The 27,375-nt window shown below is 40.4% G+C and overlaps 1 protein-coding gene across 1 annotated transcript in view; it reads left to right on the top strand.

Annotated features, from left to right (window-relative positions):
- The window catches only part of PARD3B (par-3 family cell polarity regulator beta), a 390,492-nt gene that overhangs the window by 303,113 nt on the left and 60,004 nt on the right, over positions 1–27,375 (top strand). Inside the window, exons 20-22 of the mRNA XM_062498095.1 lie at positions 10,783–11,079; positions 12,464–12,471; positions 15,987–15,990. Coding sequence (XP_062354079.1) covers positions 10,783–11,079; positions 12,464–12,471; positions 15,987–15,990 — 309 coding nt within the window. The remainder of the gene's footprint in view (positions 1–10,782; positions 11,080–12,463; positions 12,472–15,986; positions 15,991–27,375) is intronic.

Genomic DNA, 27,375 nt, shown 5'->3' with positions numbered 1-27,375 from the left:
ATACTGGAAGAGGCCTTGTCTTTGCCTTCCCTCAGAAAATATTTCATACCTTCCTCCATTTCTCTCCCACTCATTTGGGGTTCTTTTCATTTTCTAATATTTGAAAGTCATTGTAAAATGAACTGGATAAATATATTAGATGAATGAATTTTACACATCATAATTTATTTGCCTTTTAAATGCAAATAAAGTGACTATCAGTTGAAAGAAAAATATTTTTTTCCTGTTTGTTTAGTATTATTTTACTAGGATTTTCCTACTGAGACCTAAGTCTGTCTTCCAACAGAATTGAACACGTACTTGACATTAGAATAAAATTTACAAAATTAAGCACCTTGTTGAAAATGGATTTTTTGAAGTAGCATGAGAGTTAGTTAATAAGGAGGCACTCCATGTGAAAAATAATTCTCTGCCCATTTTTTGTGGGAGTAGTTTTGTTAAAACAGTCTTGGTTTTGTAGCCCTCATTGGAATTAATTGAGGAAAGAATTTTAATAGTATCAAGGCTTGAGGAGAGTGTTAGAGAAGCAGAAGGAATATTTGGCCCCTGCTTTCTCAATGTCTGAACCGAATGCTTAAGTTATACTGTATCTCAAATTTGGGGACAACTAAGTGGTTTCAGTTTTTATATTAAAGACTGACTTTCCTTTACTTTTCAGAAACCTTCCAGCAACTGAAGAGCTTTTCTCTCTTATCAGCCCTAACATTTGTTGCCTGTTCCCATAGTTAAAAAATCAATACATATGTTTTTGATATTTGGCAAACAGAGTTTTAATTTTGCAGCTGCAAGATCCCTGCACGAAGAGATGCATCTTACAGAAATAAAAGCATTTAGAGTCCACTTAGAGAGGAGAGAGTACTTGGGAGTGAAACTTCATTCCCTTTCTGTCAGTATTTGTTTTGTTATATTTAATTGCAAACAGTTTGTATGTTGCTGGAAACCAAAATGAAAATGAGAATAGATGGATACATGGCAGTATGGTAGAAAAGCCAAATTGCTTTGAATCAAAAGTTGAAATTCAGACTGTTGCAAAAATCAAAGTATGTTTTTTTTTAAATGCATAATGCATCTTAGTGCACGTTCATACACGTGTGCATTGTTAGCAGCCCCATGTAGCTTTTGTTCCATCTGCCAAATCTGAAAGCATTGTTATGGCTGTTTAGGGCTCATATTGATCTCTGATAAAATGTTCATAATTGCTCTTCTCACCATTAAGCTCTGTACTAAACCACATGTTTTTGGGACACCTGAGCTTGTGCATCATTATTTATTAAGGGTTAATCCAACATGGTATAACTGTTCATTGAGTATTCCTGACTTTGCAGCACAGCTAGGTTCTGAGGTTTAGACAAAATAAAGTGTTGGATGTGATCCCAGTTTTAATACTCCCAATTTATTATAACCATTGAACCCTGATCAGATCACGGATTGGATTGGATCCCAGTTTTTTAAATGTCCCAATTTATTGCTGGCTTGCAACCCTGATAAGAATACATATTTGATTAAGGCTTCAGTTTTCAAAAATTCCAGTTAATTACTTTTAGATTCTTATTAGATCATGGCCATGTAGTATGGTATGTTGTAGTTATGAAAAAAGTACTGGATGCTGTTGCACAGGTCAAGGTCATAGTTTCATTTTGTGCTGACAGTATGAAGTTATCAGATTTCTGTTTATTACTGTGGCAGCACTTGCACTGGACAGGAGGACAGATTAATCCCAACCCATTGATTCTGAATGATTCTCATTTTAGATCTGCTGCTGCTCTGCATACCAGAACATGTAATAAAAGCCTACCATGGAACTCTGGGGGATTGATGTTTGGTTATTAGTAACTGAGGTAGATGGGTCTCACCTACCTTCTACAGGTTTTGTTGTAACACTTAGAACCAGACAGCAATTTCTGAGCTGCTTCATGTGTCTTTTTTACTGCTGGAGCACATTTTTAAGACAGCAGTTGGTCCCAGATTGTCCCAGTTTAAGAACATAAAGAACTGATGGTAACAGAGTGGCACATGGAATTGGCCTTTTTCTGTCACAGCACTGTTCCAGGTGTTGCACACTGCTGGAAATAGCATTTCTAGGTGTCATAGCTGTGCTCTCAAAATGTAAGCACAGGATTCTCAACCAAGCCATTAGTATCCTTGTTTTGCTCGTTGTTGAGGCACCGGTGTGATTTGGGGACTCGTTTTCACAAGGTGTGCCACCTGTCCACCTAAGAGGTCAGAGCAGCTCAGGGGCAATGGCCTGGCTCTTTCTTGCTTGAATGAGCCAATGTATGCTTCTCTTCTGTGTATATCAGAGTTTTGTTACTTGATGGTTATTTTTGTTCTGTAAACCCAAAATGCTGCTAGAAACTTACAGGCCAAACTAATAAAGTTAAACTGGCCCAGGTACTAGCCAACCAGGCTAAAAGAATGCTTTCTAAGAGATGGACTATTCTGGCCTAGGGATTTCTTTGATGCAATGCTGAATGTAGGTCAGCTCTTGCCCACTCCAGAATCAATAAGGGCGTAAGAATTACTTGGAAGCAGCAATTCATTCCTTGCCCTTCCATTTGTGATTTATGGCAGTCTATCATGAATTGTTGGCATGCACTTTGAAGTAGTGCCACAGAACAGAATTCCTATTTTCAGACTCCCTTTGCTATTACAGCATAAAAATGAGAATGCAACTCATGGGGATAGACAGGCAGGAAATCTGTTTGCATGTGTAAATCTCCATAGTGATCTTAAACCAAAATACCTGAAAGTCTTAAAAGCTGTGACTGCTCAGGCAAAGCTGAGTTTTGCTTTCAAATCAAGGGCTGTTAATTAGAAGCAACCTGTGAATCCCAGACTAACAGATGGAGACTGTTCCTGTTCTTGTACAGAGAAATCCTGTTCAATAGGTTCTAGGTTCAGTGTCATGTGTAGAATAAAGATATGTGCATGGAGTATCATACCACATGAAGCTAGGCTTGTTCCTTCTACTACTAGGGTGTCATTCATAATGAAGGCATAATGTTTATGCAGTTGCAGAGATGGTTGTGTGAACTCCTGAGGTGTCACTGGGAAGTGGAGCTGCAAGTACCCATTCAGGAGGTGTTCCAGGAATAGCCCTTTACTGACAGAGGTGGCCCTGAGGACTCATCGGGTGCCAGCTTTCCTGGGTTTGTCCTGAGCTGTGTTGCTGCATGTGGTTGTGAATGTTGGGTTTTCAAAGGGCTGTCAGATCAGTGTCGTGCCTTCTCATGGTCATTACAGTGTCTCTGGTATTTTTCTTAAAACAGTGTTACCAGTCCTCAGTGGGTTTGATTGATACCTGCTACAGCAATTGCTGGAGACAAGTAAGTCACTGGCAGTGATTCAGTTCATAGCTGGATGTCTCTCTCCCCACAGCTTTTCTCCAGGTATACTGGGGTGGTTACTTTATACTTGTTCTCTGCTTATCTGAACTTCTCTGAAACTGTTTGTTTGATTTGTCTGTTGGAGAGATGATTATAAGGCTTTGACTGCAATTGGTATTGTGTGCATTCCTGACATTAAGTTCCCAGTGTCTGAAGTGTAAGCAAAGTCTTACTTTCCAAGAGTATTGTTATTTTAATTCTGTTTTCATGACTGTTCCAGAATGAGTTAGTATTCACAAAGGGGACTCAGGTATGATATGCACAGCACTTTACCTATCTTAACAGCAAAGTGCAAATGACAGCAACCTGGGAGTTCCTTTAAATCAGCACTGGGAGCTGGGCCCTCCAACTGCAACTACAGGGTGCAAAGCCACGGCAGACTCAAGGCCATTTTGCAGGGGGGAGCTCTTAAAGGCGTCAGAATATCTCAGGTGAAAGATGTCAAAGTAATTTTAACAAACCTGGAATGTTTCCACTCCCTAATCCCCATTATCACAAAACAAGGAACATCCTGTTGACAGGAGACTGAGAAAACTGATCTGTGCAGTCAGCGTTGTTTTCAGCAAGACGTTGAGCAGAGTGACCTTCAGAGGGTTCCTTACAATATAAATTTTACTGATACTGTCACTTCAAGATAATTCCAGGGTAGTTGCAAATAAAGAAAACTACATAGTGGAGTAAACTATGGACTATAAAATACTTGGCTGTTCTGAAAGTTGGCTTTCTGTAACCTGCTGCATTTCACCCAATGTACAGTTGATGTAGACAGGCAGAAAAACTTCCTCTGATTTAACAGCAAGGGTAAAAATCATATTGTCGTTGAAGTTCATAGGACAGGAGAAAATACACTCACCTCATTAGGTAGAGCCAAGATTTTCTTTAGAGGGTGGGATCCTGTGTAAGCTGATAGTCACTCCCTGTCACCTCTGAAATAAATGGAGGAACATTAAGACCTCAGTCTTGTCGAACCAAAGCTCCCATTCCTCATTCTGTGGTATTTCATCTTTGGTTTCTCATAATATTCAATTTTAAGGTTGACATAGCTCTATCTCCTCCTTAAGTTTTTCTGTCCTTCCTTTCTTTAGAACCCTCCAAGGGCAGCTTCTTTGGTCAGTTTAGTATTTTACAGGCACAAGGTAGTTTTCTGGAACAGGCAAAGTGAGTTTTTATCACTGGGGCATTTAATGGTGGTACAAGAGCTATATCTTGTTACCCTGAGTTAGTTTCTAACTCCCTTGAATTTGTGGCTTGCCTTTCTTTATTTCTGAGACTGTTTCTATTCTTGTTTACAATTACAGATACTAATTATGGGGGAGATGTTAAAATCCAGCACAATAGAATGAGCTGGAATGAAGAAACACTTGCATAGCTTGTAGGGAGAACGTTTCTGACAAATATGCCTCCAGTAGAATACCCTGAAAGACAATACTAAATTAGATATTGTTTGATTCTTCATGAATCCATATCAGATGTCCTCAATTTACTGGCAAGAGGTGAATTTTTCTTTTTTTTTAACCTATAGGACTTGCCTGCCTCTAGAGTTTTGTTAGGTGATGATATTTGAAAAAATAAAAATTAGTCATCCTCTGATAAAAGAGGAAGGTTTGAACAGGATTGTTAATGTCATTATAGGCCATGTCTGTCTGAAAAATTATTATGACGTTTGAAAAAATTAAAAGCACTGTACTGAAATTATCTCCTCAGATACTCAACTGAAATTTACCCATTCCCATCAGTGATTATGGCTTATGAATGTCTAAAGGAAGGATATATTAATTTCACTATTATGTAAATGAATGAAAAAAATAAGATTTTAGTTACCAAAATATATTTTGCTAGCAGCTAAAAAGGAATTAAAACATTAAACCCAGTGGAAATCTAAGTGACCTCCTGCAGAAATAGGCTGCTTGCCTGTAGACAACCCGTTACTCAATATGAGTATGAATTAGGTAAATGAGACACAAAAGCAGATACTAAATCAGATGTAAATTGAGTAATCATTACAGTATGTAGATCTCAGGGAGAGTCACATGAGTGGAGAAAAAAGCAATGAAGTAGCTTTCATTCTGCTGTTCTCAAGGAACAACTGAGTAGAAGAATGTTTAGCATCCAAATCATCTCAAAAGACTTTAAGGATTAGGTCCTCTTAAGTTTAGGTATACTTTAAAGTGCTGGTATCCACACTCAATTCCCTACTTTTATTCTACTCCTCCTATTGGAAATGGAATAGAAATGGTCCTAAAAAACCTAAGGCCCAGTTTCTGTTGCACTTTTTGTCTCTGCTTTTTTTTCATTCTTCTCCCCCAGGAACATCTTTCATTGACTTTGCCAGTGTCTTGCTCATTCTTGTACCTGCTCATGCTTCCACAAATCTGTTACTTTTATACCACCATGTAAGAAATATTGCTGTATTCATCTGAAGTATAAACAAGGTCCTTTTGTGAAATACATTATTTTGGTTAGCAAATGCTTTACTATTCCTGCGTTTGACTACTTAGATGGGGAACTTGGGGCTCAAAGCATGTTATTCTTTGTGTGCCCTGCTCATAAAAATATATATATATATTGCATTTACTCTTTCCCTGCAAAGTCAGCAGAAACAGGATTTTGGGGAGGGCAAGGGAGGAGTTCAAACGCCTCCAAAAACGTGGTGCTTTTTGTTACGGGTGTGTTTTGGTTGGTTGTCCTTACATTCAGCTGTTGAGATGTGAAAGGCAGCCTTGTAGGTCTCTGAGTAGGAGAGCCCATGCTCTCTCCTTGGCCAAGCTTTTTCACTCTGCTCAGCCCAGAGTAGCTAACAGCTGTCAGTGCCAGAGTTGCTTGTCACGTCTCCTTTTGCAGACATGAGTGTCCAAGTCTCGAGCTGATCCAGAGTGACCCTCATTAGCCTTTGCCTTGGTGTGCAAAGCTCATTTTGAGCTGGGCACCCAAAAGTGCAGGTTGGGCTGCAGCTGCTGTCTTGCTGTTTATTTCCTATTGAAGGCCATCTTTGGGCTCCACAGCTTTTAATGACCCTGGCCTTCTTTTGGCTACTCAACTGGTAACATTAAGTCCTGTATTTTATTTTTCACAGAGTCTTAGAAGCTTCAGCATTTTCTTGTTACCCACTCACAACCCACCCACCCAGGTTCCAGCTGCTGGGCCAGGAGATACTTCTCACTCTCTCTCAGGGCTTCTCCTAGCCCTCGCATTCCATCCCCAAAAGCATTTCTGGGTCTTCTCCAAAAGTCACTTCTGCTCAGCTCTTCTGGAGTTTTCTTGAGGTAGTTCACATCCCTTCCTGCAGCTGCTTCACTCTGTGTATTCTGCAGCCTTTTAATCCAGCTTTTGCCTGTCAGTGTCTCTGTCACCGATGTCAGGCTAAAGCGTTTTACATTGTGTTTGTCACAGGCGGTGAATACATATGTGGTCATTGACAGTAGCTCAGCAGAAACACAATAACTTGTTAAGCCACAGTAACTCAATCGTGTGTCTGAGCTGCAGCTGGAAGGAGCTGTCTGGGCTGTTAACCCATTCACGGCCGCTACGCTCTAGGGCGTGCATCTTTTCATGTGTTACTAGATGAGAACTGACTGTGTGTGATTTGTGCAGAAATGTCAGATGGGAAGATTATTTGAAGGATAAATGAGAGCAATCCTTGATTTACAGCTCTGGGGGTGTGCTGCTGAGCAGTACGTGAGGTGTGCAGAAGTGTTTTCAAAGTACTGTGTCCCACTTCCAGAACTAAAGTATGTATATGGATTCTGTCTTCATTTGACTTCTACAAAAGCAACATATTTTCAGAAAGTTGCCTGCCATTCTATTAAGGTTATATATATTTTTTTTTATCAAAGTATATATTTTCTGAAATGATTTCACAGAATCACAGAATAAACTAGGTTGGAAAAGACCTTTGAGATCAAGTCCAACCTATTTCCTGTAGGGAAAGCCTAGAGTAGGATACTCAGATGCTATTGAGAAAAAGATAGGTCACAAGGAAAATAGGAAGGGCATTTCTTGATATGACACTTCTGTTGTCTGTCCTGGCTGCTTGTTTTTTTTTCTGTTTTTTACAGAAACACAGCTAAGAGGAGTTTGTGCAGTTGTGCGGGGATTTAACTGGAGAGCACAGTGTTCAGGTGGTGCCAGAGAGCAAGCAGAATTATTAGCATGAGATACTCAAAAGGAAATACATGTAATTTCCCTTTCTTCTGTTTGAAGAGTTTTTCTTTTGCCTTTCCCTCATCAGGAAGTTTGTAGAAACCTTAGTGCCTCACTAAATTGTTGAGATGGTGATGTATGCATCTTCTCAGCTCTGGTTTCACTGCCAGCATCGTAGTGCTGAGGGACATTTTATCCTTCTTCACAAATTTGCAGCAGTTGTTTAGCCAGACCCATCAAGTGCTGCAAGTTGGGGAGTGTCTTGTAGTAATTGTTCAATGAGCTGTTTGCAATTGCAGTTGTGTTAATTTAAAACTCTTGGTTTTTTAGGTTGGTTAGTTGGTTTGGGGTGAGGGGGTTTGGGATGGGGAGTAAAGATTTTGCTGTTTCAGATAGGGAGAATTTCGAAGGCAAGTGCAGAAATGGTGAATAACTAGAGTGGGATATAGAAAAGTAGCCTGTTTAGTAGAATTGGCAGAGCATTAAAAAAGTCATGGAAGGAGCGGCACTTTTTTTTTTTTTTTCCCCTCAATGAAGAATTCCTGGGCACCTACTGGTATGTGCTATGGATAAGATTGCTTTAAAACTGTGTGAAAACATGATGCCAAAATACAGTTGGAAATATAAAACTTCACAAAAATGTGAGAAATTTCAAAGGTGAAAAACATGTGAGAAGGCATAAAAGGACAGGTAAATAGAAAGAAAGAAAAAACAGCCATCTGATAGTTTGTTTCCCTATATTTGAACATTTGGATTGAAATGAAAAAGAGAATACTGAGCAAATTTTATAGATTTGTTCAGAAGAGTAAAAAGAAAACAAGAAATATTAATGCAGTTGTAATAGATGTATTGAAAGGATTAAGCATTGATCATAAAGAATTTCACATAGCTGGGTATTGACTGGTCCGTATAATATAAAATGGAAATAATTGGTTTTGGGAAGATTTGACTTATAATACTGGCAGCAATTGAAGATTGCACTCAGAAGGAGAAGCTGAAGAAGCTAGGCTTATTCACAGGAACAAAAGAAAATTGTGGTGACCTAATTCCAGCTTTTGTTGTGCAGAATATACCAGTATTGATAGCAGGACAAATTACTCTTTCTATCATACATGAAAGCAAGATTAGCGTGATGCTGCTGGCTGCACTCCTCTTGCTTTCAAAGAGGTCTCAGATACCTGGGAGACCAGAGATGTACTGGTCCAGGGAACATGAAGGCTCACCATTTTCTGAGAAATTGCTGTGACTCATCTCGGGTCTGTGCCGTGCCTTCTGCACTGACATGTGATACGACCATTCCTTGAAATGTAGCATTCTCCCATTTTTCTGCCTGTGTACTGTGTGTGCATGTACCCATGTGTGCCACAGGAGCTGTACGTCATCCGATATATTCCTGCACTGAGTTCTGTGTTTAGGGGTTTTTGGTCACTAATTGAGGGTGAAGCACTCCACAGTTTCCCAGGTTAAACAAACTGAATCTGCCCTCCTAGGTCTCGCCCTAGAGGTCTTTCATCATCTTGGTTTCCCTCCTCTGGACACACTCCCAACACTTTGATGTCCTTTTTATGCTGAGGAGCCCAAAGCTGGACCAAAGCGTGCGGTACCCAAGGTGGGGCACACAGGATTTGAGTCCCAGAGAGGAGAAAGCTCATCTGCTTCACTGAGGGAAGGCAGAGTGAATAGCAGGCACCCATCCCCTTGACAGTTGTATTGTCTGTGAATGCTCATCCTGCTGTAAAGTATGACTATATTTTAAGTGTTGAAAGCCAGCATTTCCCTTAGATATGTCCTAGCACAGTCAGTGGAGATGTGAACTGGAATGCATGAGTGATGTACACCTTGATGTACTCAAGTGTATGTGTAGAAAGGCATGTTGTTCTCATTGGAATCATTTGTGAACCTTTTTATCTACATATTATTTCCAAAGTCTTAGCACTTGTTTTGATGATACAAATCTAGTGAAACAAAATAAGTGCTATTGATCCCATTCTGAACTTAGTAGTTCCTGTCTGTCAGGTGGAAGCTCCCAGTGTGCTCATCTGTTTTTCTAGGGAACCTTTTTCTCCATGCCTTTTAAAGACTTTCTCCAGAACACCTTCGTTTTTCAATATGCAGAGTCCTGAGGCCATTAAGCCTTATTTGGATAACCAAGTCTGCCAGACCCTTTCCACTTTTACTCCTGTGATACAAATGATACTGTTCTTTCTACACTGCTGTTGTGCTTCCAGTTACAGTCAAAAGCAAATGTTGACTTCCCTCAGGCATTGCATCTCTGTATCTTTCTTCTGTTCCTTGTTTCTTCTTCCATGCTCCTCCATTTTCTGTAAATGCTATTTATTACATACCTTGCTCAGCATTCTGCCAGACCCATCTCACTGCACTTAATTACACTCTGTTGAAGAGTAGCTGAGCAGGTAACAGAAGAGATCACAGTCTTGCTGTACATTTTTTTTCTCCAGCAGGAATGTTGAATCATTGAATATCATCTTAGCTTGAAATTTACCTGAATATGTTTTACTATTCCAAAGAGATTACACAGTGGCCCTTATTAGCAGCAGCATTTTCTAATACCACTTAAAGCTTTGTCACAATGGAATACTGCCAGTAATGGTCTTTAATTCACTTATATGTACCAATTCAATTCTGTCAAATTTCTGTGAATTTCTTAGCTGTTTTATACTGTCCCTATCCCCTATATAATAAGGCGTGATTTTCACATTTATGTAGCCAAAATATTTTTTTGAAAAAATTAAATCTTCAGTAAATTAATTGTGGTCCTTTGATGGAGACAGATATGCCATCTCTCCATTTATGTTCACATTTAATCCACTTTTCACAAGTTAATGTATTTAGGAGAATCTAAGTGGGTCAAATAAACAAGGGTCAGTAACAATTTTGCTGGCTAATTTAGATAAAAAGTATAAGGATTGGGTTAGGTATATGCAACTGCAATCTGGAAGGTAGGTATAACATTAAACCTGTATGTGTTCATGCATCCATACTTGTGAAAAGCCACACTATATTTAGCATTAATTTTTTTCCGTCAGAATGCTGACCAAGCTTGGTTACAAATGTGATTGCCAGAGATAAAGAACAAAATTGCCTGCGTGCATCACTCTGTTTTATCTGGCACCAGTTTCACAGGGTACTGAAAGCTCTAAATGGTTGGGTTCGGGGTTGGTGTTTCAAAATTTGTGTGAAGATTACTGTTGAAGAAGATCCCACTTCAAATTTGTTCTTTGTTTTTCATTGTTAGGATTGGTGCAAAGCATCAGGAGTTACGTCAAAAGCAACTGAGGGGCCTGAGTGATTATTCTACTGGTCCTGGAGGAGCTGACATTGATGATGATGAGGTGGATCCAAATTATGCCAGAGTGAACCACTTCCGAGAGGCTTATCCCCCAGCAGGCATCTACAGACCCTCATCACCAGCAGTAGGAGAAACCTTTGTTTATCTGCGGGATTCTTCCTCAGCACCAATGGAGAGGGAGCACTTGGAAGGACTGTATGCAAAAATAAACAAGCAGCACTACCCACAGACTTCTGGTGACAGGTAACACTGCCACCTGGCATTACAGGAAATAATAGCTTGGTGGGGAGGGAGCCTGGGTCTAGGCAGGGGGGGTCACACATGGGGCTGTTCTGATGGCCCAAACCCCTGAATTTACTGATCAGAAAGCCATGAATTTCCTCTTACCCAAAAGCAAGATCTGCTGCAGCAGTAACCCCAGAGCATCTGAGCAAGACAGCAGTCAAACAGAAATCATTAAAGAAAAGTCCATATTTCACAAACAGAATGAATGAACTGACTGCAGTCCAATTCCTGCACTGCTGAAAGAGTGTTTTTTCCTCTTTCAGTTGGGAAAAGTTCTTACCCTGCAGCAAAAATAATCTCAGTTTTCAGATCCTTTTCGATCCTGTAGTTCATCAAGTGTCTATTAGTAACAGGTTTTGTGCAATAGCATGATATATTGGTATATATGGTATATGTTTATGGTTTAAATTTTCCCAGCTGTGTGATATTACACACTTTCAATTAGTTTGGGGAGAGGACTGAGAATCATGGCATTTTTATGCAGACTGTGAAGTGTGGCTCCACAAGACTGATTGCCTTTCACAGCCTTTCCAATAACTAAGTGGAAAGGAAAGAACAATTTTTAATCCTTACTGTCAAGCTTCCAGCATTAAAGAAGGACAGTCAAGTTTTTTCCTCGGTTGAAGGGGAAACAAAAATTCCTTTGAGTTGATGGTGTACCCACCATTATAATAATTTTAAAACTGGTTGCTTCTGGAATTTGGGGCTAAAAGAACATGAGACTTCATTGTGGCAGTATATCAGTGTTGGCTTTTTCAAACCAAAGTACAAGTGTGTGGACGAGTGTATGTGAAAGGAAGAGCTGTCAGGGGACAGACACGGGGGGGGGCTTTAGGAACTCTGCACACTTTGAGTTCTTATTACAGTCTGTAGTGTCTCCCCATAGCCTCAATCCGTGCCATGTAATACCACACTCGTTAATTTTGGAGAAATATGTCAGCACAGATACAGGAGTGTTTCCAGTTTTGTAGCATCGTAGCACTTTAGAAACGTCTACTGAGTCATTGATATAAATACTTATAATAAAACCATTCTGACATAAATCTAAGTTCATAGCAGGGAATGGGCCAAGTATCTCTCTCTTTCTCACCTAAATACAGTATGCTAAAGTTCTTTCCAAACATAACGACAGGGCTTTTTTTTTTCTTCCATATTATTAACTCCTCTCCTACTGCATAAAATAAGAGGTAGTGATCTCAGCTTTTTGCCAGCTAGTGGGTTTTGCTTTACTAGAAAACTCTTGAGGCAGTTGTCACTGAAGTCAAACAAAAGTTGGATGCAGTAAAGGGATCAGAAACTGAGTTTGTGCTAACTCAGCAGACCAAGATCTGAGAATTCCCAGTGGAAGGCGTCTAAATTCAGGTGTGTGTATCCTCCAAATATGATCATATATGTGTGTAACTCAGCTGGGCTAAGACATTGTTATAAAAGTTGCTTTGTAATTTCAGTTTTAACAGGACTTTATAGCTTTATGTTTTAAATATATCATCAGTTTTGAAATGAAGCCTACAGATTATCTTTCCATGCAGAAAAAAAAGGAATGCTCAAGTCTTTCATTCTGCCTTCTAGTGGATTGATTGTGTTGTGGTTTTGACTACACTGTGAACTCTGGACTTGCTATGGGGGACAAGATTGAAGTCCCAATCAAGTTTGGATTTGGTATTGGGATCTTGAGTCAGTGTGGATTTAGCTGTAATTACATGATAACTCCATTGGAAAAACTAAAACCAAAACATCGAGCAGGCAGAAAAAGTTACCTCAGAGCTGAGCCCATGATCAGAAGTCACACTGAGAGGCTGGTCCATCTGTTCTGAAAGACCAGCAGTCCACAACTTCGCTTTGTTGAATTTTTCAGGCTTGTAACCAGATTAGGAAAAAAATAGGAAATTTGAGATTCTTATTAGGCTGCCTTTGTTCTTTTTTTAAATCTTTATTTTCTTTGTCTGAGAGACAAAATGGTGTTGTTATTCACCAGCAGAAATGTGCCAAACATGAATAATTCTATGTGAATTTATGCAGTGGGTCGTGAGGTCTCAGCCAACAGTTGTTGAATAAAGTGGCAACTTCAGGCAAGGAAATCTTTCTGTGCTAGAGGGAGAGTATTGAGAGAAGAAAAAGATGTGGAAAGAAAAACCCCTGGATAATGCATTAATTAAGAAAACAATGTGCTTCCAAAGGTCAAGTAATGAAAACTGTCTTTGCCTCAAAATGTTGGGAAAGGGTTATAATGGATGCTTATAAGCCAAGCCACAGTTATTTTGTGTTTGTGGGGCTGAACATTAATCAACATGTTGTTCATGTAAACACTTATGCTTTGCTCTTGCTAGCACATGCATGCTTTCTCCCAAAATTTTGCTGTTAATTTTACTTTAGATAGATGTTTTTTTTCTCCCACATGTGACTCTCAAGTTGTAATATAGTTTCATGGAGACTTGATCAGTGACTAAGGTAAATGGGGTTAGGAATAGAAGGAGGGTTGGAACACAGAGAGAATAGATTACTTCATTTCAGTCTGGGCACTCCAGTTATGTATCATTATGATTGAGAATTAAAACCCATCATTTGAAACAAGAAGTTAATTTTTATTTAATGTTATTTTTGCAGAATAATGTATTAGCATAATTGATGCCTTTTAAAAATGGGAGGCCATTTGTAAAGTATGAAACTTAGTGGTCAGAAAAGAGCTGTTCACATTTGGCATACACTTACTTTCCCTTCTCTCATCACCAGAATCCATCACATATTCCTGGTTCGTTCTTTGCCTTCAATTCACAGTTTAAGCTGAGAATGTCCCTCAGCCTGCAGGAAAGCAACAGGCTGCACATGTGTGGACTCTGTTGCTTTAATCATGATGAAGTATGTTAGCTGCTCCACCACTGCTCCTCGGGGCACACACAGACCTGCTTCACATCTCTGCTTGTGCACTAGCATCCCATTTACCTCCACTTGCAGCTGGCATCTCTGGGGCTTTGTGCTTTGGGTTTCTGGGGGCTTTGCTTTGTGTCTTATTTACAACTGTTGTGTAGCGTTCTTCTGCAGTGCTTCACAATTGTTGATTTTCATTCCAACGATGACTATATTCAGTGAAATAGAAGTAATTTTTTGTGTATATTTTGCTGAAAGCTTTGGAATTCTTAACTAAGAGAGGTGCTATATAAATGTAAATTGTCCTTATTAATGAATATAGCGAAAGCATTAGCATGATCAGTGTATTCTGTGAATGTTAAGTTAGAGTGGGAAAAAAAGTAGCTGGCAAAATCACACATTTCTTTGTAAATCAAGCATTTTTCTGTTTACTTCTAATTAGCCACAATTTTCTGTAATGCAAATGGCATCCCTAAGGATGGTGCAGCCTGCACAGCCACCTTGTGCAGCTGGAGAACTCGCAGGGTCTTTGCCTGAGACGCTGTGCGTTTCCGAGCCTGCGGCAGAGGCTGAGTGATCTGTGGCCCATATGTTCCTGAATTGGGTGGTAAGTCACATCTCCGAGTTTAGTCATCAAGGCTGTGCCATGACAGTGCTGAGTTGCACCGTGGCAGAGCCTAGGTGTCAGACCAAAGCCAAAAGAGCAGATGCACAACAGTATTATCACTTAAATGTCAGGCATGTCACACGGTGAAACCCTTTCTCGCATTTCGAATAAACAATTTCGTCTTTTTTCTTCCCGTGAAAATGGTGCTGTCAAGTATATCCAAACACCCCAAGTACATCTCTGGAAAGGTTCTAGAGACTTTGCTCAACTTATTTTCTCAGCCCAGAACTATGAAACACTTAAAGTCTGATGCCAAACTCGTTGCCAAGTATAATTCTTCACTTATTTATGTGGCTTATCTTGGGGAATTTCAAAGTGCTGGTCTGACAAAAGTGAATACAGTTTTTCTTTGTTTAGCAAGAATAGATTCAGAGCTGTGTCTTGTTGCGGTTTTAAAAAAAATGCCAATAAAAAAAAGCACTGTTTTATTGCGTAGGAGTAAAGTCCAAAGCCTCAAAGTCTGATCCAGGTTTTGTTTTTTTTTATATTTTTGGAGATGCTTTTTGGGGGCCCCCTGTGCTAGGTCCTAATTTCTCTAATGTTAATTAATTAATTGAAAAATAGAACTTCCTTGTTTCTGGGTGAAAGTTTCCTTATGGCAACTTGCAGTCTTGCAGAATGTTCCGTCTAGCAACATGCAAAGTTGAAAATGGGAAAAAGTAACCCATATACCTCCGTGTCCCTCACATCTCACTGTTAGAGCTGGCCTGAGTCAAGAGAGATGCTGAGCAGTCTGCCTCTCACTCTAAAGGATCAAAGGAAGAAATTGCTGTGCATGTCCTGAGGAACCAAATGAGAAATGTAAGCCTGAGAGGAGGGTATAAAAGGGTTCGGAGTTTTGAAATGTCAAAAAAGAGCTTTTTTTACCAAAAGGTTAAATGCTTGTCTTTGGGAAAGGTATGGTCCATTCCCATCCTGCTCAAGCCAAGGCTATAGGAGACCTGAGCTGCACAGGAAAGGATTTGTTGAGAAAGGGTAGAGCTGGGGTGGTTGCCCAGGTGTGGCACATGGCCATGTGTGTCTCATATGCCAGAAGCTGAAGTTTTCTTGTTCTCAGTTCAGAGCACCTGGGACATTGCTCATCGCGCGTCCATTTGCAACACCTTTCATCACTGACTAGCATAAAAGCAATCCACTGTTCTAGGAGTGGATGGTCCTTTACTCAGGGAAGATTGTTCTTTGAGATTAATATCATGAAGGCAAGATAGAAATTGAATGAGGCTGTGTAATATCTATGTGCCCTTTTGCCACCACTGTGCCTTACATTGCTGTGGAAAGAGAAATGTGGTCATGCTTTGGAATATTTTGGTTTACAAAGTGGGACAAGCACAAGCAAGGTATGTAGTCTTTCTTACCATAAAGCCTCCTGTGCTTGGTGACCTAAAATCATCTGTGCTTTTCCTGTCCTGTACTACTCTACATCCCAAAACTCTCCTCTGATTCCTCTGGAACTTACTCTTTATGAAACTTACCACAGGGTCTTCTTAACCTTTGGCTGCCATCTGGTCGCTGCTTCCCATAGTGTTAAAACCAAAAACTTAGTATTTGGCAACTTACTGTCTGTCCTGGCTGCTAGATTTCTGACAACAGCCAAATTCTGACTGGCATGGGCAGTACAGCAGAGATTCTATGGTTTCTGGGGGCTCTCAGTAGAGCTGTCCTGCTCATGGAAGCAGGGTAGTCCAGAAAGCCCTTTGGCCACCAGTTCCAGTGTAGGCTGTTCCACTGGAGTTAGAATTGTAATTGTGTGTTTTGCTCCTAATACTACTGGCAGTTTTCTTCCTCAGAAAGGGTGCATGGGTGCTGCATACTCACTGCCAATACTCACTGCATACTCACTGCCAATCAGGGGAAATGTTGAGTAACTGGACTGCCTGAGGAGATGTGTTTAAACAAGCCTTGGGTTTATTTCCCACCTATATGGGAAAAAAAACAAAAACCTCTGGATAGCACTCAAGCAAAATTACTTAATGTTTAGAGTTCGCTCTGCTTTTTCCCAGGAACCCCTCATCCAAATCTTCCAACTTTGGCACTCAAGCCCTATCATTCATTTCTCACTAAAACCCAGATTTCATGGAACTCAGGTGACCCTGAGCACTTTGGAGCGTGTCTAAGGAGAAGGAAGTTGTCAAACTGCTGCTGCTGCCATGTAATGTGTGCATGCTTGTTTGAGGCCATGCATTCTTCAGCAGAAATAAATTCTGTCAGGAATAGTCACAAATCTGCCTGCGTGCATTCTGCCTGCTAGAGTTTGCATTTGGATCACCTCACTTATTGACAGATGTGTAAAATTTTATATACTGCACTCCCACAACTCCCTTGTGACTGTCCTGCTGCAGATGCTGGGGAGCCTGAGGTTTGGCAGCTGTGTTAAGCATTCAGGTTTAGGTTGGGTTTTTTCCCTCCAGCCCTGTCTTTTCTTGTGTGATATATTATTCTGTGGAATTACTTTATGTTAATTCTGCATATTTACTGGTAATGTCCCATTCTTTCAGCCGTTTGGATGCAAATGCAAAAGATAGGTCCCTGAAGAGAAAGCCAGGTCTGTTACTGGGAAGATGAGACCATAGCAGAGGATATGGTGAAATGCAGATGGTGTTGTCAGCCTCTTAAATGTACAAATAACGACAAAGTGAGATCGTCCATGCAGCTGGAATGAAATCATATGGCCTTGTATGTGTTCCTGGGAATGGTGTATTTCCTAGTGTGAGCAAGAGATGCTAAGTTCTCTTTTGTGCAGGATGTAATTTGACCAAAACCTCATACTTGCCTCTTCAACCAGCAGCAGAATGATGTGTGTATTAATTTTTCTCTGTACAACATTTTTAACAACACACCATTTGATTTTAAATGTTAATATGTGTGTGGTTAATTGAGAAGCCAGAAGTGACTGTAAGTTTGGTAAGCTCCAAGAAAGAGAGAGGAAGATTGTTGCACTTCTTCTTATAGATAGCTATTTGTGAACCAGCTGATAATGTGCAAAATTAGGATCTTGTAAGTGGCATTTTAAGTGAATGGTTAATGGATGATGATTATTTACAATGAGCTGTTTAATAGAGAAGCTGCTAAAATCTTGTTTATAGGCCAGTCGCTTCCATACTGAAAGTGCAAACCCAAAAAGCATTTGGTATTTCCATTTAGTAGAGATGCAATGGAGCTAGGTATTTTCTTTGAACAGAGAGGTCTACCTCAGTGGATACACTAGATGGATGGATGGATGGATGGATGGATGGATGGATGGATGGATGGATGGATGGATGGAGCATTGTGTACTGTGTTTTTTTCTTCCAGGTTAACAGTTGTCTGGTAGCAGTACAGAGAGAGAAATGCATTTCCTCTGTGAATTTGGTAATCTTAAATAAAATTAAGTCTAACTGAAGTGTAGAGGACATGACTTAAGTCTGATCTGTGGTTCTGTTTTCCTACTACTCTCTAGTAGTCTAATGTATTTCATACATTTTAGGATTTTCAAAATACCCAGCTTTTCATTGCTCCATGTTGTCTTCTGTCAGAACGAGTCTCTTTGGCCCCAACATTAGCCTTACAGAGTTGCTCTAGCAAAGGGAAAAAAAAAAAAAAAAGGAAGTATGTTTTAGTCAGGTTTATTCTGTACTGCAGTTCTGGTTAAATGATGAATGTGAGCCTAGTCCCATTTCCCTGATTGAAGAGAAACAAGCAGAAGGTCATTATGCTGTTCACATTTGTGAGGCTTGTCCTTCCAGCAAGTCCTTTGCCAAGAAACTGTTTGTTTTTCTTTTGTTTTCCCTTTCTCTCAGCCCAGTTCCCAATCTTTTTATTAACCATCTCCCGTTTTCTCCCCCAGCTTCTTGACATACTCATTTTGCCATATGATCTCCTAGCTTCTGGATATGCAAGTAGTTCAGAAAAAAGCCCTGGTGACTTGGCCTTGTGCAAGCTTTGCTGTGTAGCCCCCTGGAAGATGAATCTAGGTTGCTGACCTCAGGGACCTCCCACTCTATCTAAACCATGACTTTGAGAAAAATCCTCTCCTACATTTTTTTCCCTAGCTGCCTCTAGTTAAATGGGAAAAAAGTGTATTCTTTATTTCATTATAGAGATGATCTTGGTTTAGTAAAACTGAAGGTGAGGGTGTGGGGTTTTGTTGTGCTAGATTTTTAAGTATGTGAATGAATGTGTCTATTTTGGAGGTGGAGGAGTTTGACCATGAGGAGCCAGTTCATGTGTATTAGCACCTCTATGTTCACACTCCAGGTGAAAGGCATGAGATCACAGCAAGCTCTCTCTTGACTTTCCACTTTGTTGAGAAAAATTAGCGATCAAACTATTCTTAAAAATAGTCAAAGTTTAGTGGAACACAAATAATCATTTTTCCCCATGTCTGAAAGTAGGAACAAAGGATTGCATTTGGAGGAGGAGGAAAGGGTTATCACTGGACTGCTTCAAAATGCTGAGTAGCTCCAGTTAAAAGAATAAAGGTACCTGTTCAGTAAGGCTGGAGAAGTAACTCTTAAATGTGACAGGAAGAATGGACTCACTGGAGCCATGAGAATTTGTTTCAGTGTCTTCACGCCTGCTTGAGGTTATATAAGGTCAGTGAGACCTGTGCTGACAGGTTCCCCTGAGTTAAAGCAATTCCCAGCTTTCCTCCTAATTAAGCAGTGAGAAGCATAACAGAGCCCCGAGTCGTCAAACAGAATCTCACAATTTCTCATGCATTCTCAAAATAAATTGGTTTTCCTGGATCTCCAGGAAGGCTACTTACACCAGGTGAGAAGGCTGCAGCACAGGGAGCCATGGGGTGCTCCTCAGACCCACCAGCACTGCCAGGTTCTGCTGCCACCAGGAACAATGCAGGAGCTCTGGTTGGGTTTTGCAGCACAGCTTCTCATGTCCGGGCAAAGTGCTCAGCACTGTGTGCTGTTCATACAGCTTAACTGTGGAGTGGAAACCTCACAGTGGAAATCATTGTCATCTCTATGTATCCATAATATGTAGGAAATTCTTACTGTACACTGATTTTTCTGCAGTCACAGTTCACCTGGAGCTTACACTGGCTGATCTTTAAGATTTTACTGCTAATTGCAGCATAATAAGATATAAAAGGTCTAAGGGGGGCACAGATCTGACTTCAGAATGTATCAGTGGGAATCTTCTCATGGAAGTTTCAAGCATCTAATTGCAGGATAAAACAACTGCTCCTAGAATTTATCCATGACCTTGTTCCCTGTTTGTGTCAAGATGCCAGGGGCAAATAGTTACCCAAACGCTTAGTTGGCAGCATTGTTGGCAGAAAGTATAGGCAAAAGCATGAACCAGAGCTTTTGATTAGCAGAAAACTGTAAAAACTGATGTTCTTTGAAAAGCCGAAAATCACTCAATATTGTGCTAGCAGAAATATTGGGAAGAATGATGAGATGTGATGGAAACGGCTTAATAGGCAACAGGGTGCTGAATAAAAAGACAATAATTGTGATTATTGTCTGACAGCTGTGCAGAGTGTACAGTCGATGACAAACTCTAAAACGTGCTGTTTTTCAATACATGATCACAAATCCACTGGCACGGACAGTAATCCAAGGGGTCATAGTAAGCCAAGAAATAGTTTATTGTTTCATCAGCTCAAGTCTTCTGATGTAGTTAAGTTGGTATATACTCTGAACCTCTGTGACTGCCCTTGCATTCCCACGAGGGGACCTGGCACCATCTGGAGTCCACGTGTGCTGTGGCTGAGGAGCCGTTTCTCTGGCAGGTCGTGCAGCAGCAGGGCATTTGTTGACATTGATCAAGGTATCAGTATTGATCTTGGGATGGTCTAAGAGAATTGTGACTGCTTTGTGGAGAGTCATGTTAGACTCTCATAGAAAATGAAAGAAACAACTTGTCTTCAACTACATCATGGTCTGCACCTAAGAGGTCTTTCATTAGGACAGAGGGACATGAGAAAACCATGTTGCTTCAGATAGCCACGCTCTCTTTTTATCACTAACTTGTCCTTGATGTCTGGAGGCCGTTTTTAGAAAGCAGTGAAGGGTTATTGCATGAAAGATTTTATACTCCTCAGTTGCCTACATTAGAGCAGGTAGCTGCCTTCATTTTTCTTTTCCACTAAACTGGAGAAAAACAAAAAACCAGCCCACAATACAAAAGGTGCAAGAGGAGTGAGTGTGAGATACGTCTAGAAAATGCTAAAATTGCAATAAGTATAACGTGCTTCTAGAGCAATTAATGTTCTCCTAATTTATTTTCCTCCTTCTTGTTTCTCTCCAGTTTCCTACCTGTGTACCAGCAGGTCAGTGTGACAGTTTTGCAGTGTCACAGTCCTCTGCTGAGCATGCACTCTAGGAGGTTGTTAGCCCCCTCCTCCAGTGACTTGGTAGCAGTAAGGAGGAACAAGAAGGTAACAACTAATGTTCTGAGATTTCAAACAACATCTTATCATTCAGTCTTTGACCCATATTTATGGTTTAATGCCTTCAATCACTTAATTTCAATCTTAAATAAAATTTTTCAGCATAATAGTATCTTGGAGGCATTTCTTCTCAAACCAGTATTAGCTGGAACATATCCTTCAGCCATGGAGTTTATCTGTTAAAAACACTTCTCCCCTTAGGCTTAGATGCCTGCTTAGTCCTGCATATGGTTATTACCTTCTAAATGGGAATAAACTGTAAATTATCTTTATGGTATTTACATAAATGCATGTAAAACAATTATTTTGAGACTGGCATGTAAGTTTAATCATGGAACATGTTTCTAATGCAAGTGTTGTACATGGCCTGGCAATTGAAAAGTAAGCAGCAAGGCATCTTCAGAGGAATGGAAGCACAATAAAGCATGGTGGGTCTTGTGGAAAAGCAGGGAGAGGGCAGCTGAGTCACCACAGTGCTCAGTAAGTGTCTGAAAGGATTGCTTTAACTGAGCACTTGTGTGCTGGAAGTGTGCTGCAGACCAGGGGACCTGGGCTGCTTCTGCTCTGCTCTCTGGTAATGTCAGAGAAGTCCTCCTCTGGCTGCAGTCCCTGCTTTACATTCCAGCAGAAACTTCCATAACGTGACAAAAGGGTGAGAGGTTGTGGAGGAGGCTTGGGGAACAGCATCAGAGCAATAAACCTGTTCCTAATTGTTATCGATTGGTAGTACACAAATGACAAGCAGTCCGTAGTCTTTCACCTGAATAAGGTATTGTTTTCTTCCTTTGACATCTTCTGCTTTTCATGATTCCAAAGGAAAAAATAAAGGAAACCAAAAAACAAACCAAGAGGCAATTATTCTGTGCCTCTGTATACAACGGTAACGTTTAAGCAGCAGCTGCTTCAGAAAGGGAGAGTAAAGGGGACTGGGGGGAAGGGATTGATCTTTTCCTCCTTTTCTCTGTAAATACCACTGTCTGCATTGGTGGTGATGCCTTGACCTCCTTACCACAGAGCTTGAAAAGTCTCGTGCTCTTAGTGACATATTCTGGCTCCAAAAGTGAATAGGCAGAAGTCACATTCTCTTTCTTTGGATGCTGCGACAAATATATTATCAATCTAAACTTGATAGGGCTTGAGAATCCCTCCCCAAATTTAGTCTCATTAGTCTGACTACTGGTATTTTTTCATGTCTGTGTGGCACCTGAAATAAGTGTTCTTTCATACCTTCTTGCCTTTAATCTGCACTCTGCCCACTATCTCATTACTATTAGCTGTGGCAAATATACCAGATGTCTGAGCAGCTTCATTGTTCTATTGTTTTTCTTTTCCAGACTCTAGTGCATAGATAGATGTTAATTTCTCTTTTGTGTTAAAACTCGCCTCTGAGGAATAAGATTAACTGTGTTCAGTCTTTGGCTGCTAGATACTGAGGTCTCATATCTTTTGAATGCTTTGTCTCAGTCAGTGTTTCTACCAGCTCAGTGCATTTAAAGTGAGCGGTCTGTTCTTTAATGCCCATGGAACCTTAAATTAATGTCCCTTGACTTTAGGAAAACAATTTTACCATGTTTTTAAAATGTTTTCTTTATTCCCAGGGTTCAGAAGTGATACACAAAGACACCTGCTCTTCCAAGTGGGTGGAAATTGAAAATCGTGCCAAGAAAAATGCTGTTTCTCAGAAAAGATCAAAATATGCATTGTTTAAAGCGTGGCATAAACAAAATAGATTATGTAAGAATCATGGGCTCTTGTCTGGGGTGAGATCACTGACGTTTTGGGTCCATACCTTTTCCACTAACAGGACTTCATGCTTGCATCTAAAAAGCCATGTATGAACTACTGCTTTCCCCACCAACTTTGACAAAGATAGTTAGAAACCTACAGGCACTGTATCAGCACAGTTCCCACCATGGCCACTGATGTGCTTGAGTAATACAGCAGTAGGTCCAAACCTTTAAGAAAATATGTTTCTTTAAAATGGATCAGAGATCAACTGATTGATTTACAGGTAACAAATGTGAACACCTTGGATTTGACATTTTGTTAAAGTACAAATTATGTCATTTGTGTAGCTACATAAGACAGAAATTGCAAATTTATGTTGCACAATGTGAAAAGCAAATGATAGCATGTGGATTTGTGTCTGCTGCTCAGAGAGAAAACTGATATGCAGGTCCTGTTTCCATCAAAGTAAATGGCAAAATCTCTGCTGATTGAGATGGGAAATCAGAATTGATTCCCCTGCCTGGCTCTCCCTGGAAGAATGAAGTGATATTTTCTTTTCTGTTTTATACTTATTAGTTTCACAGCCAGGTTACTGTAACTTGAGCATTTCTGCCATACGTCTGCATGACTGTTTTTGTTAACCACTTTTATTACCTTTTGGCCTGTTCTTTGCACCATGCTATTGACAAAATGATTTTTACATTTTTTTTTACCCCAAAGTTTAGAGCACAGAATACGGAAAAGTCTGAAACATTAATTGGACTAGACTGCAGCATTTAAAGTAACCTATTCTATCGTCCATTTACCTCCCACATGAAATGAAAACTCTATTTTGATCTGAACTGTCACAGATAATTTCTGCACATAAAACACATCCAGAGACAGCTTTCAAATGGAGTTGTCACTTCTTATTTAGCAGGCTGGGGACTCTCTATTGTTGTCAAACCCTCTTTGCAAAAGCATCACTAACACACTGATTTGCACAGTTGTATGTAAGAGGAGGAATGGATGTACAGCTTCCATGAAACAAAAAATTGTATGTAGCTGCTGAAATACTCTGCAGCTGAACTTACTTACTAGTTAAGAGAAAATTCCTTTTATTTTTTTCCTTCATGATTACTGTTTTTGAACAGATTTTCCTACTGTGTGCTGGTGCGGGGAGGGATTGTTTTTAGTGTGAATAGTGACAATTACCATTTAAAAGCTAGTAGCCAACATTCTGTTATTTTCCCTGACCTGTCCTGGACCAGAAGTTTGGCTTTAATCTCTTCACAAAAATCAAGAATTCTTAAGCAAGCACACTGGGAATATCTCTAAGTTGTGAGTACAGAACTGCTGCCTCAGAGCGGATTCCAGCCAAGATGCTTGGGCAAGGCTGTAGGACACTTGTTTCCAGACTGCCATTCTGATGGTGGCCAACGTGGCCATCTGGTGAGGCTGGCTGGAAGACCCAGCTATGGCATCACAGAAGAAGATGGTTTAAAACTTGAGAACTACTATTCTTCAGACTTTATTTTCAGAACATTCCATTTGCCTTTGAACGTGATATATTTTCATAAAATAAACTTGCCTCCTGGCCCCACTTGTATTCTCAAAGAATTTATACTCTTGGAATAGGCAGTTAAATAGCAGTAATGTGTGATTTTTATTCCATTTTCCTCACAAGGTTGGAAAATTGAGTAGGATTAGGGGGTGAAGAATTTGGTTAGTGTGATGAGATGTCCTTTATTGGTGTCTCCACAACTACTTATGCCAGATTAAACAGCAAAACACAAGCTGGCAGAATGCTCTTCTGACCCAATTTTGCATCACAGCACAGATAGGAGACTTATCTGCTGATCTAACTGATAAGCATGACTTTGTCAAATCCAGATGGATGTGAAAAGAGTGAAACACAGATGAGGCCCAAGAGCCAGAGTCCTGCATTTTCTGCAGCTGCCTGAATCCTTTAGATATCTTCACTCTGCAGCTGGGGTTGGGGAGCGGGACTGGAGAGAGGGAAGCTGCCTGCTGTGGTGTGGAATCTACAGAAAAATAAAACTAAAAGCTATCACCTTAAACATTACTGGCCAAAGCAAATTGCCTGTTTTGAGGACCATATCTTCTGTAATGAAGCAAGAGATAGAGAATGAAAATCGCATTCTGATTTCTAAGCTCTATGCCAGAAGATTTGAGGCTTCTTTGTTCAATGTGTCTGAAACTCCCTCTTGGAGAGTGATGTGATGGAGAGGGGGTTTCTCTGCTCCCAGTTTTGCCTGTAAATTTACTGTATTCATGAAACAAATTTAGTGGCTGTCCCATGGGGAGCAGTGAATTAGATAGGGAGGAAAAAGGGTAGTTTGGTGCATTAGCAGAGGATACACTTGAATGCAAGAAAATGAGGGAAGGAAGCATCTTATGGTCAATGTACTTAAGTTAGAGATGGGGCACATCCATGGGGTTTTAACTTTGGTCATTACAGAAAAAAACACAGCAGATGGAAGCGCTCTTTCTTTCTCCCACATCTCGTTGGGCTAGCTTGCTTTCTTCTCTCTTGGTGGGCCAAATGCACAGACCTGGATCCAGGATTCAGCACACCCAGCTTATCTGCTGCTCCAGGAAAGGAGGCTGTGATACACGTTTGTGATAGTTGGCAAGCTTATAAAGTTGAGGACTAGAAAGGTGAAGGGATGTTTATCCTACAGGGGAAAATAGTAATTTTGCAGACTGCATTCTCACAGGTGTTCAGTGCATACTCTTTGCAGTTAATTACCTGACACCGAAGCAGCTTGGTCCTATTGTCCAGTAGCTCTATCAGGTTGTTAGTTCCTAATACAAAAGTGTGTATTCTGGCCACAGTGACTTTAAACAGCATTGAGGCTCACAAACTCTGGATTTGTCTTTGCGGCCTGTGTGGGCATGTTACATTTGCCTCCTTCCTAAAACAAGGATCATTGTCAGGCATCCTGTGGATCCGTGGTTTTTTTCCGTGTTATCTTGTGCTTTTACTATCTCCATTGCTCTGCTGTGTGTGGGAACAGGACTGTCTATTGACTGTCTATTGACTATTGACTGTCTATTGTCTATCTATCTGTTCAGAGCCTATTGCAAGGAGAGTTTGCCAGCAGCCTCTGCAGGTTCTTCCCCTGCAGTCCAAAGCAGCTGTGGCCTGCTCTGCTCCAGGGGTGATGTGTTTCATTTACTGCTGGTGTGTCCTGAGAGCACAGTGCCATCCAAAGCACCCCAAAACTTCAAAGCTTGCTTTTCTGCAGCTCTGCTTTCAAAACATGAAGCAAACCTGTGCTGCAGCAGTGCCATTTACTGACTCCTGAGAATATCCTAAGTAGTGGTCACACCCTCATTTCAAAGGCAATATATGGGGCCATTATCTGAGCAAATACAGTGCTTGTCACTGAAAATCCATTGATGATGATGAATTCTAGTTACTGATGACTGCAGCCACAGCCACAGTGGTCAGCAGGGGGTAAAACATTAGCCCTTAAGCTTTGAGAGTTGCTCTCTGTAAGCAGGTCAGGGTTTCACAAGACCTTAAGAAAAAAAAAATAAAAATAAAAAAAAAATAAAAAAAAAATTAAAACCCCTAGAGTCTTCAGGGAAGAGGTGAGGAAATAAGGAGACAAGGAAAGAAGAGGAAATAAGGAGACAAGGAAAGAAGAAGAAGAAATAACAAAAGTAAACAAATATCCTTTGTGGGGAGGGGGAGAGTAGATTAAAATATTTTTAGAAGAGAAAAAATTAAGGATTTGAGCAGTGACAGGATGTTCTCTTGCAGAATGGCAGAAATATGTGTCTGTGTAGAAGAGTTAATTCAGGTTGGAGAAATTTCAGGAGTTTCAGGGAAGGTTGAATTTCTTGGTTATTTTGAAACCTTCAAGGAGAAATATGGGAAACAGGGAAACTATGTAAATAATCTACTGCTAGAAATATTCTAGATCTGTGGTGGTTAAATTTGTGTATGAAAAAGCTATTTGTGTAGTGTCCTGAATGTCATTGTTAAATGGGGTTAACTTGTATGAATCTGAAAGATTTCAAGATTTTCTTGTTTCTAAGTAACTTCTGCTTGTGTGATGTGGCACTGCTAGGTACCACCCTTTCAGCAGAAAATGTACAATTCCAGAGACAGGCCATCTGTAGATCAAGGTTTGATGAAGTTACCTTTCCCTAACAGAAATACCTTTTTATAAGAAATACAGGCAATTTCACGTCCTTTCATCTCCCTAGATTGGTGAAAGAACAGTGTATTTTATGTATTTACAGTGGAAACTTAGCACTAGCAGCAGAACGCATTCTGCTTTGCAAAATGCAGAGGGGTGATACTCCCCCCTCCCTGCTTCCCTGCTGGATGTCAGCAGGTCAGTGACTTTCCCTGGCTTGTGCCATCGCTGTGCAAGGTGAGCAGAGCCAGGTGCCCTGCCCAGTGAGCAGCCCTGCAGCAGGAGCTGAGCCCTGCAGTGCCTCCATCCCCTGGCCCCAGCTGTGCTGCTGACAGAAGCCTTGCCAAACATCCTCTCAACAGGGAGTTTCAGCAGCGATCTGAGGCCACACTGTACAAGTGTCCTGAGCGTGGATGATGGGTTCTTTTATTTATTTATTTATTTATTTG

This window comes from Cinclus cinclus, chromosome 9 (genome assembly GCF_963662255.1).
Source record: "Cinclus cinclus chromosome 9, bCinCin1.1, whole genome shotgun sequence".
Classification (NCBI taxonomy): domain Eukaryota; kingdom Metazoa; phylum Chordata; class Aves; order Passeriformes; family Cinclidae; genus Cinclus; species Cinclus cinclus.
Note: the sequence above shows the minus strand (reverse complement) of the source record. Positions and strands in the feature narration are given on the sequence as shown.